This window comes from Cheilinus undulatus, linkage group 24 (assembly GCF_018320785.1).
Source record: "Cheilinus undulatus linkage group 24, ASM1832078v1, whole genome shotgun sequence".
Lineage (NCBI taxonomy): Eukaryota > Metazoa > Chordata > Actinopteri > Labriformes > Labridae > Cheilinus > Cheilinus undulatus.
This window is the reverse complement of record NC_054888.1, coordinates 19,385,386-19,403,462: the sequence shown is the minus strand read 5'-3', so window position 1 is coordinate 19,403,462 and position 18,077 is coordinate 19,385,386. Positions and strand designations below refer to the sequence as shown.

Below are 18,077 nucleotides of genomic sequence, written 5' to 3'. Positions count from 1 at the left end.
TGATGGATGCTGAAGCAGTGCCTCAGAAATGTCTTGGTTCAAACAGTTTTTCAATTAGGAAAAATAAGGCTAAAAAGCATCTTTTCAAAATAAATATCAATTATTTAATGGTCTCAAATTAAGATGGTCTTTTTGGGCATCTTTTTATTGGTTAATTCCTAAGCAGTATAATCGTTTTATTCATCCTCAAAGTTGTCTCAAATCAGGAGCAACATAAGAAAATCTGCCCTTCTATCTGCCTCATTTGATTCTCTGTTAAATCAGAGACATTATTCCTGACAAATCAGCTAATAAATGAAAATTGCTGATATGTTTCTCACGCATACGTGTTTCTGAGCAAATGTTTGACTTGGCAGCTGCGCCGGTTTTAAACGCAGCAGAGTTCAGCATCCATCGACAGCAGGGAGGGTCCAAAATAAACCACCAGGAATTTCTTCACATTTCTTAAAATCACAGTTATGAATATTCACAGAGCGGGGCGGCGTTCCTCCCGCGACTCACCGCTATGAATCCGGAGGTGTTCCTTCAGATGGTGCTTGTATTTGAAGGCCTTGCCACACTCGTTGCATTTGAACTTGCGGTTGCCGGCTGCTTGGTTGAGCAGTTGGTGCTGCGAGAGAGAGAGAAAAAAAAAAGAAAGAGAGAGAAAAGGAGAGGTTAAAAACAACGTGAGGGTGAGAGTTCAGTAAATAATCACAATCAGGCGGCGTGAAAACAAGCTCCAGTCGCCAAACGAAGCATCTTGGCTTTCTACTCCCACCTCCGTCGAACGACTCCGGGCAGCGGCGGCGATAACAGAGAATCACATACCTTTTAATTTCCTGGCTCCTCAGCCAAAGGAGGCATGCCTTTAGAATTTGGCAGCCCAGAAAATAGAATAAATGAAAAGAAGCTTTTTTTAGAGCGTTTCCCCTTCATTAGAAGCGCCGATTTGATCTACTTTTCATTAATTTGGGCCTAATCAGTCTGAAAGGTATTCAGAATAAGCGCCTTCGCCCTGCATACCTGCATTCACTGCGTCTGAATTACACTTTGTACTTCTTTCAAGAACAGTTTCAAATGTCTTATAGTAATTGGGTCTTTTTTTAAAGCTTCAAATGTCTCTTTAATAATCTTCGGATACAGAACAGAGCGTAGAGGCCCGGCCTTGATTCACTGTTCAAAGGTAAACATCAGTTGCAATCCATCGAATTTGCAATTCAAACAAGGCCTGTGCTCTAAAAAGAAAGGAAAAAAAAAATCTAAATATAATACAAGGCGACAACAACAACAAGCCTGGGTGTGCAGACCTGGTGCATCACTCACGCTACGATTAATTCCAAGTGGGAGTAGAGGACGTTAAACGGTTAGTAAATAAAAAAAGACACATTTTCTGCGAGCTCGCTGGGGGGAAACGCTCCCCCTCCTCTCAGCTCAGCCTTGACAAATGCTGGGGTGTGTGCTGACTCTACCCACATTCCTGGGGAGACAGATGGTGGCGCGCAGGACACTGGGAGGACTGGGAGGAATTGTTCAAACAGCCCCAACCTTCAAAGATCAAGCGGGGAGATTCAGGGGGCCCAGCCAAGCGCCGGAGAGGGACCCCACCGCTCGTATGTTGCTGAGTTGCATAAACAAACAGCAACAGCTGCTTCGCTCCCCCTCCTACCTCCACCTCCATCCCCTAACTCCCCCCCTGAGGACCCCTGCCCGCTAAAGTTTGGTCTCGCCACTGCTGCTAATAAGGCACAGTCGCTCGGCGCTCTTAATTGTGAATGGCACCGGCAAAATGCTCTCGTTGACGGTGCGAATGCCGCCCGCCACTGCTGCTTGTGGGCGGGGACCTGACTGGATGTTTGCATATGTATAACCTCTAATTAGTCATATTTCAGCTAATTGCTTAAGAGGAGGAGGAGTATTAAGGCTTGTAAACATACGAGACGATACAGCGGAGCACATGTTTACCTATCCAACACATTATTCTTTATGTTAATCTGATTGCTCCACAGTTAGCTGCTAATTGCTAAATGTATCAGGAAGTAATGCATATGCATAAATTGAACCTTAAATGGGACTAATTCTTAGTGTTTGGTCTTCAGAAGAAATTTCAGGTATCTCTTCATAACTTTAATATGAATTTTAGTGCCAACTTTTCTTTTCGACAACTATTTCTGCAATTTCCACCTTAAAACTTTCACTTTTTTAATGCATTTGCAGGGAATATTGATCCTGATGTTCGTGCAATAACAATAACATACTAAAAAGATGATTATGTGATATTCCTGTTACCTAATATGATGCATGATTGAAGAAGCATGCCCAAAACATTGTAAAAGTTGATGTACAGAGCATGGAAAGGAGGAGTTTTTTGAATGAAAATGTAAAATAGCATGAGAAGAAGTCTATTTTTAAACATGGGTTAAGGCTAGGGGTTAGGGTTGGGGGAACGCATGCTCAATCCAGCTGATTTTTATATACAGGGTAAATTTAAAGGCATTATTTTCTTAATTATTACATGTCTATCATTACTCTACCTTTGCTTACTTCAATTTGATGAATATTTCTGCCACTTCTACAACTTAAATCTTAAATCGGGTTCATTATCTTACTGCACATGCAGGAAAATATTGATTTATTATCATTTTGTGTCATTATCCACTGTGTTTCTAACATAAAAATGGATTTTAACAGAAGTTAACATGTTATGCATAGGATAAAGTGATATTTCTATCACTGCAAATCATGCATGATTGAAGCATTATCAAAACAATATAACATATGTATATGGTGACATATAGAGCATGGAAAATTGGTGCTTTTTAACTGAAAATTAAAAAAGCATGGAAAAATCAATCACAGCTGATGATTTTAGAGCAGATTAAGAGCCAAAAAGCATGCTCAATCGATATGAAAGCAAAGCAAAAATGCACTTTAACATAAGTTTTCATTCATCTTCTAATTTTTGCTTTTGCCTCATGCAATTTAACATAAATTTCTGCAACTTGCATGCACTAAACTTAATATCTGGCTCTCTATCTTCATGCATTTGCAGTGCAAATTCTATTATGCATCATCACCCTATGCATTTCTAACATCAGGATGGATTTTAACAGTAATTGGGGGGAAAATAACACACTATACAGACGATATAGTGATATTCCTATCACTGCAAATCATGCATGATTAATGAAGCATGGTTAAAGAGGTAGAAGATGATATAAAGAGCATGGACAAGCAGCTATTTTCAAGTGAAAACTTAAAGAAATGTGGAAAAAGTAAATGAGCAATCAATGCTGATGAAGCCAATCCAAATTTTACATATTTTTCCTGCATTTTTAAAACATTTTTTGCCATTTTTATGTCTTAGATTTTCAAAACTTGAACTTTATTTGAATGCATTTGCAGGAAATGTCATTTTTTTTTAATTTTGCATCATTATTTTTAGCTTGCAGACGTCAAGATCGATGCTACCTTTCATGGATGGGACAATAACATAGTGAAAAGATGTTCCTAACATGCATGATTGACACAGCATGGATAAAGTAATGTAAACATGTAAATACAGTGCATGTAAAATGCTTTTTGAGCATGCTCAGTCCACTTGATGTATGGTTTATGTGCATTATTTTGCCTGTTTTGTTTTATTTTTAGCCTAGACAGCTGGGAAACCTTGGTAAAACTGTCCTTTAAAAGACTCTGTTTTATTGTACTGTGGCGACAGTATATAGGGTTTAAAACCTGCACTTTTTTGCTTCAAATTCAGTCAAGGATGTGAATTAGTGCTCTTATTTTGAGCAGAATCATTAAAGGTGGATGCTTCTTTACTTTGACTTGAGTAAAGAAGGTGTACACTTGTTCCTTCTGTGGTTAACTTGACTGAAAAGGAAGAAAAAGAGCTCCAGGATCTGCAGATATGACGAATAAAAAGACAAAGAAAAGAGCTCACAGAGTAAGACATCACCTCAATCTCATCTGGAGGATTACCACTTAAGCAATCCAGCTAATTTACAAATCAAGATAACCGGCTTTGTGGAGGGAGCGGCGCTGCCTGAATGGGAGTCTTTGGCCATTGACTGTGGCTCTGGAGGGGAGCAGCAGCAGCCACGGCAGCATTGTAATATGAGGATTGGGACGGCCGGCCCATCTGCTCACGTTTACACCCAGCTGGTAGATCAGGTGAAAGTGCTGGCTGCTGACATCTGATCAAATCAGCCACAGTCTGAGCCTGTCGTGTTCGCTTCAGAGGGACCGACACGACAGCCACGACCTGCCACTGAACACCGGCGAGCAGCTGGGGTCGGTTTAGACTGTACAGAACAAGGGTTTATGTGTAAGGTCGAGTTCATCAGTGAGGCGACTATGCACCGTTAAATACCTCTCTTAGAAGATACAAAACACAGTACTCTTCATGTGTTCAATCAGGAGGAGACAGAGAAGCAAAGAAGGCGATTTTAGATCTCTTTTGGATCTTTTACCCCAAGATTAATCTTTTATAAAATCAAACATTTTTCCTTTGAAAGCTGATGATTTGTAGGAAGAAGACCAAAAAATGGACAAGAACACAAATAAGAGGCCTTAAAAAACACACAATGAAAGTGTAAGTGAAGTAAAAAGACAGCAATTAACATATTTAAAGGAAACTAATGATTATAGGGCTAAAAGACAAGAATTAAACTTCAACTGGGATAATGAACGAAAAAAAAACATAAAATCTTGAACAAGAAGACAAGAAAGGGCATGAAAAACCTCATTTGACTGAAAAATCTAGTCAAAAGGTGAAACTGAGGTGAAAACCGAGACTAAATGACATATAAAAAAGGAAAATGGAAAAAAGAATGAGCATAAGAGTATAAAAACGACTAATCTTTAGAAAGATGGCAAAATATTGCTCAAGAACACAAATAAGAGGGCATAAACACCTCACATGATGGAAAAAATGCCATTTAAAGGTTAAATTGATGGCAAAAAAATGATTAAAAAACAAACGTAGATGATTTTAATGCTATAAGCTAAGAATGAAACAATGATTTGGAAAAACAGAACAAATCAAAGACTAAAAATGATCAAAATCTGCAAGCAAAAGTCAAATATTGAACTACAACGGATAAAAAAGTACATGGAACACCTCATATGACTTTAAAAATGCAGTAAAAATATCAATTAATGACATACAAAACAGAAATCAATGATAATTCTACAAAACAATTCAATCGGTTTTAAAAGATTGATTTAATAACATGTGTATGAGAAAATCAGTGAGTTCAATGTTTTAAGAATTGATTCCACAATGTCTGGGAAAAAAATTAAGATCTTCAGACTATAAAGATCTAAAATATCCAGAAAAAAAATGACAAAACATTCAACTGGAATGTAAACAAAGGACATAAGACTCCTCACTGGACTGAAAAAGCAGTAAATAATGTGCTAAAAAGATTTTAGAACATATAAGAGGGAAACATATGGCAACTATACCTTTGAAATATAATTTATGAAGTGATTTGCAAAAAAATACTGAATTTAAGACCATGAAAAATATTCAAATAAAAAAAGATTAAATATTGATTGAGAAAACAAATAAGACATAAAAATGTCCTAAAAAATTTCAGTTGATGTTTTAATAGCGATTAAATAAAAAATGTACAAGATATCCAATGATTTTAATGCTAAAAGTTATCCAAAATGTTACAATCTTCAAAATAAAAGTCAAAATTTTGAACTGTGGGGGGAGATAGAGGACATAAAACACTTCTATGGACTGTGAGATGTAGTAAAAAGATTAAGTTGATGTTTAAAAAAGACTTTATAACATATACAAGGAAAATCAGTGATAGTTTTACTTCACAAATATGAATGAAATGAGGATTTTGAAAAAAAAAAAGAAATTATGAGTGCAAAAAAATTACAATCCACAAAAAAGACAAAATATTGAAGTAGAATGCGATAAGAGGACATGAAACACGTTATATGACTGAAAAAATGCAGTTAAAGCTTTTAATTGATGTGTGAAATATGATTCTATAACATATAAAAGGGGAATCAATTATAATTATATGCATTTATATAAATAAAATGATGATTTGGGGGCAAAATTAATCTAAGAAAAAATATTAGAGGGAATAAAGGATAGAAAACAAATAAAAAAGTTCAATTGATGTTAAAAGAATAAGAATACCAATGATTTCATAAAATTACTGTCAAAAATGAAGGAAGTTAAGACTACAAAAATGTTAAAATCTTCAAAAAAAGACAAAATATTGAAGTAGAATGGAGATAAGAGGTCATAAAACACATCATATGACTGAAAAAAATGCAGCTAAAACATTTAACTGTTGTGTAAAATAAGATTTTGTAATATATAAAACAAAAATCAATGATGATTGTATTTATGATTATAAATAAAATGATGATTTGGGAGAAAATGAATTTAAGAAAAAATATTAGAGGGTATAAAAGAAAAAATGTCATAAAATTGTTCGATTGATGTTAAAAGAATAAGAAAATCAATGATTTTATACAATGACTGAAAAATGTTAAAATCTTCAAGAAAAGACAAAATATTGAAGTAGAATGGAGATAAGAGGACATAAAACATCTCATTTTACTGAAAATGTGTATTAAAAATGTTAAATTAAATTAATTGAAAGATTATATGATTATAAAAATATAGAAATCTTTTAAAAAAGAGAAAAAAATGAAGAAAAATGCAAAAAAGAGGGCCTCATTGTACTAAAAAATGAATATATGAATGTTAAAAGTGTTTAAAAGAAGAAAATAAATGATAATGATGCTTAAAAATCAGTGATAAGAGAAAATGAATGAATTTAAAAGACTGTAAAAATATTTCATTTTCAAAAACTTCATAAAGGGCCTAAGCCTTACCTTAGCTGAATGTTGTTTATCTAGTTACACTGCTTTTTTATGAGGGTTATATGCATGCAAGGCCTCTTTTATCTCCATTTTTTTCAAAAATTTTAAGCCTTCTTTGCAGAAAGTTGCTCACTCTGAGAGTTTCAGCATTAAAAGCGTCCTAATTTCAATCTTTAGCCTGCAGAAAAGCAAGCCCATTATGTCTCAGAGATTCATCTTTGGCCTTAAAAGCATTTCTAAAAAACAAACCCTTCACTAATACCCCTCCTTCCAAGTGCAAAAACAGACTCCTTTAATATTTACTGCTCTAATTTCACTCCATGAGAAGTTATAATTATCCCCCAATGTGCAAAAACTCTCAAAGCGTGCTATTTTTTTTTTTTTGCCACTATCTATCTCGGCGCACATCTGACAAGCGAGTTAAACGCCCGTGACTGCTGGATGTGTTTTCACCTCACAGGACTTTAAGGTGATTCATGCTAACTGCCAGCGGATTCACATTATATTTCAGACGTATAGGGGGATAAATCGCTTGAGAAGATTCGAGTATACACAGATGTTTATGCAGTGCATGAAATTAGAAGAGGTGGAGAGAGAGCGAGAGAGAGAGAGAGAGAGAGAGAGAGACAGAGAGAGAGAGAGAGAGAGAGAGAGAGAGAGAGAGAGAGAGAGAGTGAGAGAGGGGAGGGGGGGTTTGATGGAGTGCTACGACTGCAGGCTGCACCCGAAGAACATTAAAGGCCAGGAAGTGAAGTGAAGTTAAGGAGCTGATAAAAATTTCCAAATTGGAAATTCACACAATCATTCGATCGTGAACACGCGACTGGAAAATCATATCAAGGAGGGCCATCAAAAAACCATTTAGTCCCTCAATTAAAGTTATTACCATTAAAGGATCTGCATCTTCAAAATGCCATGAAAAATTAATAATGATTGCCAATCAGAAAAAATGATCTCCCTTCTCGGAGGGGCATTAGACATGAAATAGGGGACAGAAAACAGAGAGAGAGAGGAGAGAAATTAAAAATCCCCCTAACCTGATCCCTCGCAGGCTTGTGTGTGGCCATATGCCGCTCAAGCTGAGTGCGGTAAGCAAACGTGTAGTTGCACAGGGGGCAGGCGAAGTTCTCCTCGTTCTTCTCATGGCGGTACTTGATGTGCTCCTTCAGCGATGTCAAGCGCTTGTAGCCCCGGTCGCAGTAGGGGCAGGTCAACAGTTGGGCGAAGGCATCTGGCGTTCCAGGTGGCAGGTCTGTACGGGAGACAGCGGGTAGGAGGAGGAGGGTGGGGGGAGAAGGGGAAGGGGAAGGGAAAGCGGGCCAAAAGGTCAGCGAATCAATGGCAGCTAACGGGCGGGCTGCCCAGGAGTGGTATGGGAGTTATCTCTGCAATCTGCTCCACATGAGAGCAGCAGTGTCAGGCTGGCATCCGCTGCTCTCAGACCTCCTCCCGACTCCTCTCTCACACATGTTCTTCTTCTTTCTTTACATGCGCTCCCTTCGTCTCCGCACAAAGCCGTTCCCACTCACACTAGCCTAATTTCTGCAATCATAAACCCCGCTCCCCCCCACTCCTGGGAGCTTCAGAGGTGCACTATCTGATTTCAAGCCCCTGCCCAGCTGTTGCTTAAGACTGTAGGTAAACACCGAGGCATCCGGTGAATCTGTGGGACCAACAGCTGCCCGGCCGTGTCAGCGGGAAGAGCTCCAGACTCATGTTCTTGGTCTTTTTTTTCCTAACCCTAACCTAGGGAGCTTACATGAGCACACTCTGACACATATACTCCACAAAAGGAGGCATTAATAAGCATCTAAATGGACTTTTAGGATCAAATGTGATTAATCATGATTAATCGCATTTTAAATGTTGCATTTTTAACTGTTTGAAAGTCATTTTGGCTCATGCTGCTGTCCTAAACTAATGTTAGTCAACTTCCTGTTTGATTGCTGACCTGCTTGCTATGAACCTTAACCTTAAACCCAATGGAAATAAGGGGGCCTGCCTGCAGGGTGGGCATCAGTATGCTGAAAGAGACTACAGCATGAGATTAATCGCGATTAAGAAATTAATGCACAGCCTTAAATGTGACATATCAAAAGCTCAATAACAGATTAACTATAACCTTAAATAAAGATATAAAATAAAGAAAATTAAATAAAAAATAAATAAAGTAAAAAATAATAAAACAAACAAATAAAAAGAAAAATTAAGAAAAATAATAAATAATAATAATAATAATACAAATAAATAAAGACAAAATAAAGAAAATTAAATAAAAATTAAAAGAAATAAAATAATAATAATACATATAAATAACAATAAATAAAATAAATAGATAATAATAAATAAACAAATTTAAATAAAGATTTTTTTTCCCCAAATCAGGACAGAAGTTTGCTGATTATTCAACCACTTTAACTCACTTTTACACCATGTTACATTTACCTATAGGCATTTTTGCCGTGCAGGTTATCGTTTACATGTTCTAAAGCTATTTTAAACTGGTTTTCATACTCCAAAACTTCTCTATTCTTGGTTAGGATTATAAAATATTACAGTGCTAAAATCAGATCACTCTGGATTTTGCCTATGGTTGATCATTAGCATTTTTGAGCAAATGTCAGCTTTGAATCTGACCTTGGAAACACCTTGTTTAACCACCATTATCAGTCAATTTCAGCAAAAAAAAAAAATCCAGACAATTAAGCACTTTAAATCAATTGTGCATACTTTTCTTCCCTTATATTTAACGATTATTTTTGGGAGCTTCATTTTAACAAGAGAGACAGGAAATACAGTGAGGAAAAGTTGGGGCAAATATGCAGCAAACAGTGCCAGGATTGGGAGTCGAACCTGCGACCACTTTCCTAGGAATTGCTAACGTTTAGGGCTGGAGACGTCCATTAATATGCTGCTTTTAATAATGTTTAGGAAAGATGCACAATATGGGATATTCTACTGTTGATATTTCCATGAGCAGACACTGATGTGAGAGCGATATTTCCAAACATTTCCAGTCCTTCTAATCCTGACAAAGTGCTAAAGTTGCATTGTATAATATTTAGCCAAGTAGCGGAACAAGTGTGGTAAAAAAAGAACATCATATTCATAAGTTTGCTTCACTAAATTTGTGTCTAATTACCTGTTGAATCATCATTACTAACTTAGAATAATCCTTTTCCCCTCCATGGACTCAGCCATCTTGGATTTTTACATCTTGCGTGTTTCTGCATCACCACAGAAGGAGCAAACCACAATAAAACAATTTTGTATATTCAGGTGATTAACACTGATTTAGACAGACCTACTTATAAACACCATGCTCCATTTTTGCCAAGTTTGTTCTGCTAAATGCACCTCTAAAACTCCACTAATTCAGTGCTTCACCTTATATATCCTGCTGATGTTTATGGTCGATAAGTTAGCAGTAAATATACTATGCTGATGATCTGATGAATTCCTAACAATCAGCATTAATTTTTATTAATTTTTGACACGTATACCCATCAAAACTTGTAACTTGTGGTGAAATGTATGTCCATTTTCATTACTCGAATTCACTTCCACCAACTTACATGTTCCTGACCCCCTGGATCACTAAAACCACTTCCTGTACTTTAAATAGCCAAAATGTCCATCTATGACCAGGGTGCTTTTATTGTGAAATGCTGCTTGACTTCCATGAAGGTATGCACTATCTGAGCACAACTATAATGAAGGCAATATCAAGAAGTTTCCATTATTTGTTGGGGTTGGCTGAAAGTGGATTTTCAGGGTTGATATTTATGCCTCATCTTCTGGACTTAACTGTACATTATGCCTTGATTAATGCGAGCTTTTATCAGGTTATCAGCGGGTGTCCAAACTTTTTCCACTGAGGGCCACATACTGAACCTTATAGGGATGGTGAAACCACTTTAATATACCTCACCGTTATGATACTGAAGTCAGAAAATGTAGTCGAATTTAGGTAAAGACGTGCTAAGTGACTGAATATTCTTAAATGGCTAACAGCCAGTCATTTCAAGGCTTCAACGAAGGCCTGTCAGATTTTGGTTGAGCCCTGGCTATCACTGGATCTGCCCCAGTCAGAATGAGCATGACAGTCCACGTATCAGGGAATTTACAGTCCTGAAAAAAGCAGATCTGGTTGACAGACTAGTATAATTTTGTGATACTGTCCCAGACGAGCCCCCAAGATAACACAAAACTAAAATACACACTAATCCATATGAATTCATACCATCTTTACAAACTATAACGTTAATGTTTTTTCTTATTGACAGGTGAGTGTAGTTTTGTGTTACTGTCCCGGACGAGCCCCCAGTATAACACAAAACAGATCAAATATACACTACAGTCAAGCATGAGCTTCATGTTCTAATGTGGGCCATTTCTCACTTATAGAATTTGAAGGGCCGCATTTTACCCCCGAGCCATAGTTTGGACACCCCTTGTCTAAATGACCGAACAGGCAGGACTCTTACCGTTCTCCTCTGGCCCGGTGGCCTCCGGCGTGCCCAGGCGTGACAGCTCCTCAGGAGCCTCTGGGTAGATGATGGCGGTGTCCCCTCTCTGCAGGTACTCTGCGATGCTCACCACGTGACTGTCGGCGTCGTCCAGCTTCCGCTTGGCGAAGAAGTCCTCGAACTCTGAAGTGCAATCGACGCTCTTGACTGAAAAGAGAGCGGCAGAGGGAGAGAGGCGATGAAGGAGGAGACCAATCGAGGGAGAGGAGGGAGAAATTGGATTCATTTCACCCCCTGAGAAATGTCTTACAGGAGGATATTGGTGGAAATGCGATGAGGACAGCCACCCTAAAACATTACAGGCGTGCTTTGGGGAGAATACATCTAAATTAGTGGCTCTGCTTGTCACGCCATGCCGCCGAAAATAAGAATTGTAACTTAATCCGGACAAAAGTCGGAGATAAAGCATGAGCTGCAGAGAAACTTCACTGACCCAATTTAGTCATGACATGAAATCAGATTTAGGGTTTAGGGCTGTGAAATGAAAGAAAAACACGCTGATACACATTAGGAACATGCATAGACAGAGCGGGGTTAATCAGCAGCAGAGCCACGTTTCTTTGTATCGACTTTCACATATAAGGTCAATCAGGCGCTGTGGCTTTTGTTGATTTTGTGTTGAACAGATTACCGAGGCCAAACCACAACCCGGCGCTAAAAAAAGGAGAAAAGAAAAGGAGCAGAATGTATCTTAAGCCAGCCAAAGTGCTGAGGCCACACAATGCGTTTTCTCAAATTATTTCCCCGTCCCTTCTCTTTGGGGGAAACTCTTTAAGCTGCAGCGTGGAGATAGCTGCCTCCAAAAACAAACCGGAGCTAAAAGAAATCAGCAGGCTTCATTAGTCAAGGGGATGGACGACTTTCAAAACACTCGCGCACACATTCAGAGACGTACACACTGTTTACAACCTGGAGAAATTCAGCGAAAAACCAGCGCCGTCTCATCAGGCTTCATCCCCTGTTAATTAGGCGTTTAGACGGCGAGCCAAGGTGAGCTTTAAAGAGCCATTTGTTCGCCCGTGATGACTTTGCCGTCCAATTTGTGAAAGGTCAAGGTAGTGGATGTTTGGTTGTCAAAAATGGCACCCAAATGTCAACAGTGCCAATGTATCCTTTTTGATAACTGCACAATATCCGGCGCTCTCATTAGGTGTGGCGTTTGAAGACAGGCTAAGCTAACAGTTACTCAACTATGAACGATGACTGACACGGTTTAACTTTCAATCACTTGTCAAAAAACAACACAAAAACATCACTTATTCAGAATATTTCATTCTCTAAACCCATGAAATATGTCTTCATCTTCATTATAGCGGAACACATGGACGTGTCTTAGGAGATGGGTCGTTTCTGCACTGAAAAGTGTTGCTTAAATCACATTTTACTTCCACTAAATGCAACTTTACAAGCCTTTTTATCAACTTACTGCCTGATTTAAGTCTTATTCTTTATTTTGAGTCTTCTGGAAGAAGAATCAACCTTGTTGCAAGGATGCAATTGCACTTAAAAATGCTGTCAAATTCATGTCTTGGGGGCTCGTCCGGGATGGTATCACAAATTCAAGCAAAATGCATTAAAAATAAAACTTTTTACGTGTTAAAAGCAAAATATCAGACTTATACTTATTAATTGTCTCATTTTGTTCAAAAAATATGATAAATTGTTTAAAGAAAGGGCAATTTTGGGAGAATAATTGCACCAATTTGCCATTTACTCCCATCAAAAGCAGCTATTTAGTTATTTTCATCATCTAACTGTATCAAATAGCTATTAATCTACATTTATGAGCTTTATTTTGAAAAATATTCATAATCCTTAGGGGAAATCTACCATGCACCTTAAATATTGGGAATTTAATTTCCAGTGCAAAAATACTGTTTTAACTTTAGTTTTTATTCTATTTTTTTACTTTCATTTTTCAAACCACATCAAACACGTTTTTTAGTCATGTTTGACTCATTCAGGGTGATAAATATGAATAATCCTTCACGGAATCAGTAATTTTGGAACAAAAATGTTTGAAAATTTGATGTTTCACTAATAAAAATGCAACATTTGACTGAATAAAAGTCTTACCAAATTAAAAATACGAATATTTCTTTAGGAGGAACTGCTTTTAATGCATCTGAAATGCTGTCAAATCAATGCTTACCTTTACTAAATATAGAATATCCTACTTATTCGTAATAATTGTCTCATTAGTCTTCAAGAAAGGTCGTTTTTGGGACAGAAATTTTACAAATCTCATGTTTTTCTCTAAGTGCAGCTTTTAAAGCCTTTTTTTAAATAATCAACTGTACATAAGTGCACTTAATATTTATTTTTAAGCATTTCCTTTTTAAAATATATTCATATTCTTGGGTGAAATCAAATTTTTATGCACCTCAAATGTTGTCAATTTGATCCAACTATTCTTTACAATATAAATGCAATAGAACTGTCTATTTTTCCTTTTTTGTTCAAGTTTTACTTTCAGTTTCTGTAGATTTTCAAGCTTTTTAAATAAACAACATCTATTGAATCTTTTAAAAGTCACTTTTGAGTCATTTTGGGTGAAATAAAGAGTCAGTTTTTGAAGGAAATGGCGATTTATGGAGGCGAAAGTTTGTCAGTTTGATAAAAAAAATTACATTTTAAGCTTTTTTTAATGTTCAACTGAATAGAAAGAGCACAATCAGCATGTCAAAGTCTTTATACAGACGATTCATTTCATGGTTGACTTTTATTCCACGCAGCTTCTATAGCTTTAAACAACAATTCTCTGACCTGGCTCTCTTGTGTTTCATGTTTTTTTTCTTTCATTGCAATCCATTAAACTCCTTCATCACTGAACTACTTAATACTGTGGCCTGTCTTCATTTTCAAATCATTTTAGGAGAAAAATACTGAAAGGTGGACCTAAAATGTGCTTCATTTTACTGCAAACCTTTAAACCTCTTCACGTTTGAGTCATTTAGCATGAAAGCTAAAGATGAGTCATCACATTTCTGGGCTTGAGGTGTCATGATTTGTTTGACTTCATGCAGCTTTTTCAGCTTTTATATCATTCCACTGAATGAATCCATACTCATTCTTCATATTTGAGTCATATTGATGTTTCTTTAAGGAAAAGGGCAGAGATTTGGGTCCCAGCACGGGAGGAAATCACCTGGATCAAAGTGTGCTTTGGCACTGGCGACGTGATCAAACTGCTCATGTCTCTAAACGAAATCACATGTGATGTGGTGGCGAGGAGCGTCCACGGCGGTATTGTTTCCAAAACTCCTCTGAGCGCTTCGAAATGGAAAACACTCGCTGGACGTGAAAAAGAAAGACAGAAGAAGAAAACACGGCGACTAGCAGAGAATAATGAAATCTGAAGGGGAGTGGGGCAGCATGGTGTTCTGTGGGGCGCGTTTGGTTTACCGAAGCAGCGAGCCGGGCTGGTCGTCAGGGTGGCCGGAGTGATATCATGCAGTGGAGGGGGGCGGTGGCTTTGGTGGCTTAATGCAGAATGACAGGCTGGATTTGGTTCCACCAGGAGACTCTAAAAATAACACTTCTTAAACATTAAAATCAGTTTAGAGGACTTTAAACTTAAAGAGCCTTGTCATTGGTGGTCACTGAGTCAGCAGGATCACATTTCCATTAAGTAACAACTAAAAATTAAATCATAATGGTGTTTATAATTATTTCAAATGAATGGACACCAATTTATGGCTATATAAGGGCTGAGGAGACTTTAAACATGTAAAAGCAAGAAAAAAAAGGCTTTTCTTGAGCACTAAATTGAATTTTTTCCCATTTTTTGAGAATAGCAAAGAATTCAGCCAAGGTTAAACACTCTTTAGTTGCTATTTTTGAATTATCTCAAGGGGTTTCCAACATTCAGACTGGGTTTACTGCTGAAAGAAGTCATGTTTTGAAGATCTGGAGTCTTTTTTTTAATATAAAGATCATATATTAGTTGCTGATTGCTGATAATTTCAAAGAAAAGTGCAATAATGGTAGAATGTATGTTTGTTTTATGCAGCCACAAGCCAAAAAAACTGCAAAATTTTTACTTTAACTTTGCAAATTTTGCACAAGTGTTTGTTTTGTTGGCATTTTTGAAGAAAAGGACGTCAACCTGGGTAAAACTATAAATCTAATGGTTCAAGGGTGGATTAATAAAGGACAAAATTGCCTATTTTCTTCCTCCTGTGACTCATTCATTGGAAAACATATGTTAGGTTTAAATATTCTTGCAAAAACTAACTTCATGGAGCTCCGAAATCTCTTTGCACATGAAATATTTAAAAGTTTTCATTACTAACTTTAGGGAAAATTACTTAATAGACCAATTTTTTGGCATTTTATCCATTCATAGACAAAAATAAAGATATTAGCCTGGGCAAAATGTGTTGGAACATCCTTTAGATAGTAGCTTTTTAATCTTTTTAAGGTGTTTTTACATTCAGACTGCTCTGAAGATTCATTTAGGGTCATTAACAGCCACAATATCTCTTTTAGATGTTATGGAAGGCATTTCCTGCAAAGAATTGTGCACTAAATGTTAAAAAGCTGTTTTTTTCTGCACCAATTCACAGCAAAATATAGGTTTTTAGATGCATACTTCATTGAGAAGTGGATAAAATGTTGCAAGTATGAAAGAATCAGTAAAATAAAGGATTTTATTTCTTCTTTGGTCAGATATGTCACTGTTTAGGGGTATAAAGTGTGCACTGAATGTTGAAAAAGGTGCACCATGCTTGGGTTGAATTATATTTTGCACACTGGTTTTATAACATCTAGTATGTGCAAATTATGCAAAAATACACTGTAAGAATTAAACTTTTTTTTTGCAGCAAACGTGTGCAAACACGGCAAAGTCAGAAGCAAAAAAAAGCAGCACAAAATTCTACTTTTACTTGGCTAGAGGCTGCTATTCTGTTTACGTTGTCATTGTTTTGCAGGAATGGAAGCCAACTTCATTCACAATGTGCATCTAACTGGTCAGAAGATGGTTTAAAAAGATGCAATAGGAGCAAAAACATTGTTCGTATAATATTATATTGCTATTTTTCTTATTATTATCCACCCTGCCTGAGAAAAAACGTGCTACATCTAGAAAAAATCCTGCAAAACTGAATTTTTGGGACCACTTGACCCTAAAAATGTCTGCGGATAAAGGTTTTCACCAGTGATTCGGTTCGAGAAAGCAAGCTTTAATGTTTTATCTTTGTAGAAGATTGCTTGTTAGACTTGTTTTTGCTTATTTCAGTCAATTTTGCTCCCAATTGTCTCAAAAATGCAAAAAAAAAGTAGGGGTTAGAAATTTCAACAAAGAAGAAGAAGAAGGAAAAGAAGATTTTATTCCATTTAAGGTCATTTATACTAATGATGTGTCTCTTTTAGATGTCTTTGGAGGAATTTCTTGCAAAGGAGTATGCACCGAATGTTGAAAAGGTGGTTTCTTCTGCAGAAGAATTCAGGTATTCGGGTGCAAACTTCTTCAAAAGTGGAAAAATTTTACAAATATTTAAAGAAAATCAGAAAATATTACTTCTTTGGTACGTAATACCACAAATGTGCTACAATTTTTGGCCTTGGAGAGGGATTTTTTGACAACAAAATCTGCTGTGTCAGCATTTATTTTCAAAAGGTGTAACACTCTCCTGCAAAATTACATTTTGCATGATGATTTTATTATATTTTATGTTTGCAATGACTAAAAAATTCATAATCGTGGTTATTAAATGCACTTTTTTGCAGTGGATGTCCTTGAAAGTCTTTTCTCTGTGATTCATCAGATGTAAGGCTATGAAGAGGGACTGTTTGCACCCAGATTTTAAAATTATAAGGGTTTTTAAGGAGCAAAAATTGCTTGAAAATCTAAAAAGATACCACAACTTAAGAATAAGAGTGGTTTAGTTTCTTCTTGGGTCACAGAAAAGTCTTTTTGAGAATGGGAAGATGACTTATTATGCTAATTTGTGTCAATTTTCCTTTAAATGTCAACAAAAATATAGACGCTTTGGTTAAACTGGTTGAAATCAGGCACTAAAGCATTGTTTATCCAGACTAAACTGCTTCAAGAACATTAATGCATGGGGAGAGTGCTTCAAAGCATGATGCATTGTTGGTAATAAGAACAAAAAGAAGTGGTGTAAACAGCGAGGGGGAACAATAAAGACATCTGCAGTCAACTCACCTGTACCGTTTCCAACTGCCTGTAAAGTGGCATCAGGCCCCAGGGTGTCGAAATCATCTTTTATTTCATCTGCGCAGGGAAAAAAAGGAGAAAAAGAGGGTAAGGGGGGAGAGAAAGGAGGGGTGAGTACAATCCAAACCAACAAACGCTGACAATGAGGCCTTTAAGAAGCAGGTATGGAGAAAGCAATAAAGGCACCGCTGTGCATCGCAGCGCGCCGCCGCTTTGTTCGGCGCGCTTAATGAATGCTATCATCCGGGCCAGACAGTGACTTATTTACCTTTAACATGACAACAAGCGGCGGGGGAGGCGGAGAAAGCTTCAATCGCCAAACAGAGTGATTAAATACAACACGGAGCACATCCACCTGAGCAATCATAGAGCTCCAGCCAACACGCAGCCTGAGCTTATTACTCCCTGGCTGTGACGCCGCTGCAATCCTCTGCATGCAGGATCACGCTTGTTTTATCATATGTCATTTGGTGGATGCTTTTTATCCAAAGAGTATTGTGTGCACACTTTTTTATTCA

The 18,077-nt window shown here is 37.1% G+C and overlaps 1 protein-coding gene across 1 annotated transcript in view; it reads right to left on the bottom strand.

The window, feature by feature from the left end:
• zeb2b (zinc finger E-box binding homeobox 2b) overlaps positions 1–18,077 on the bottom strand; it is a 230,173-nt gene that overhangs the window by 9,881 nt on the left and 202,215 nt on the right. Inside the window, 4 exon segments of the mRNA XM_041781782.1 lie at positions 502–610; positions 7,884–8,098; positions 11,334–11,522; positions 17,548–17,616. Of these exon segments, the coding sequence (XP_041637716.1) occupies positions 502–610; positions 7,884–8,098; positions 11,334–11,522; positions 17,548–17,616 (582 nt within the window).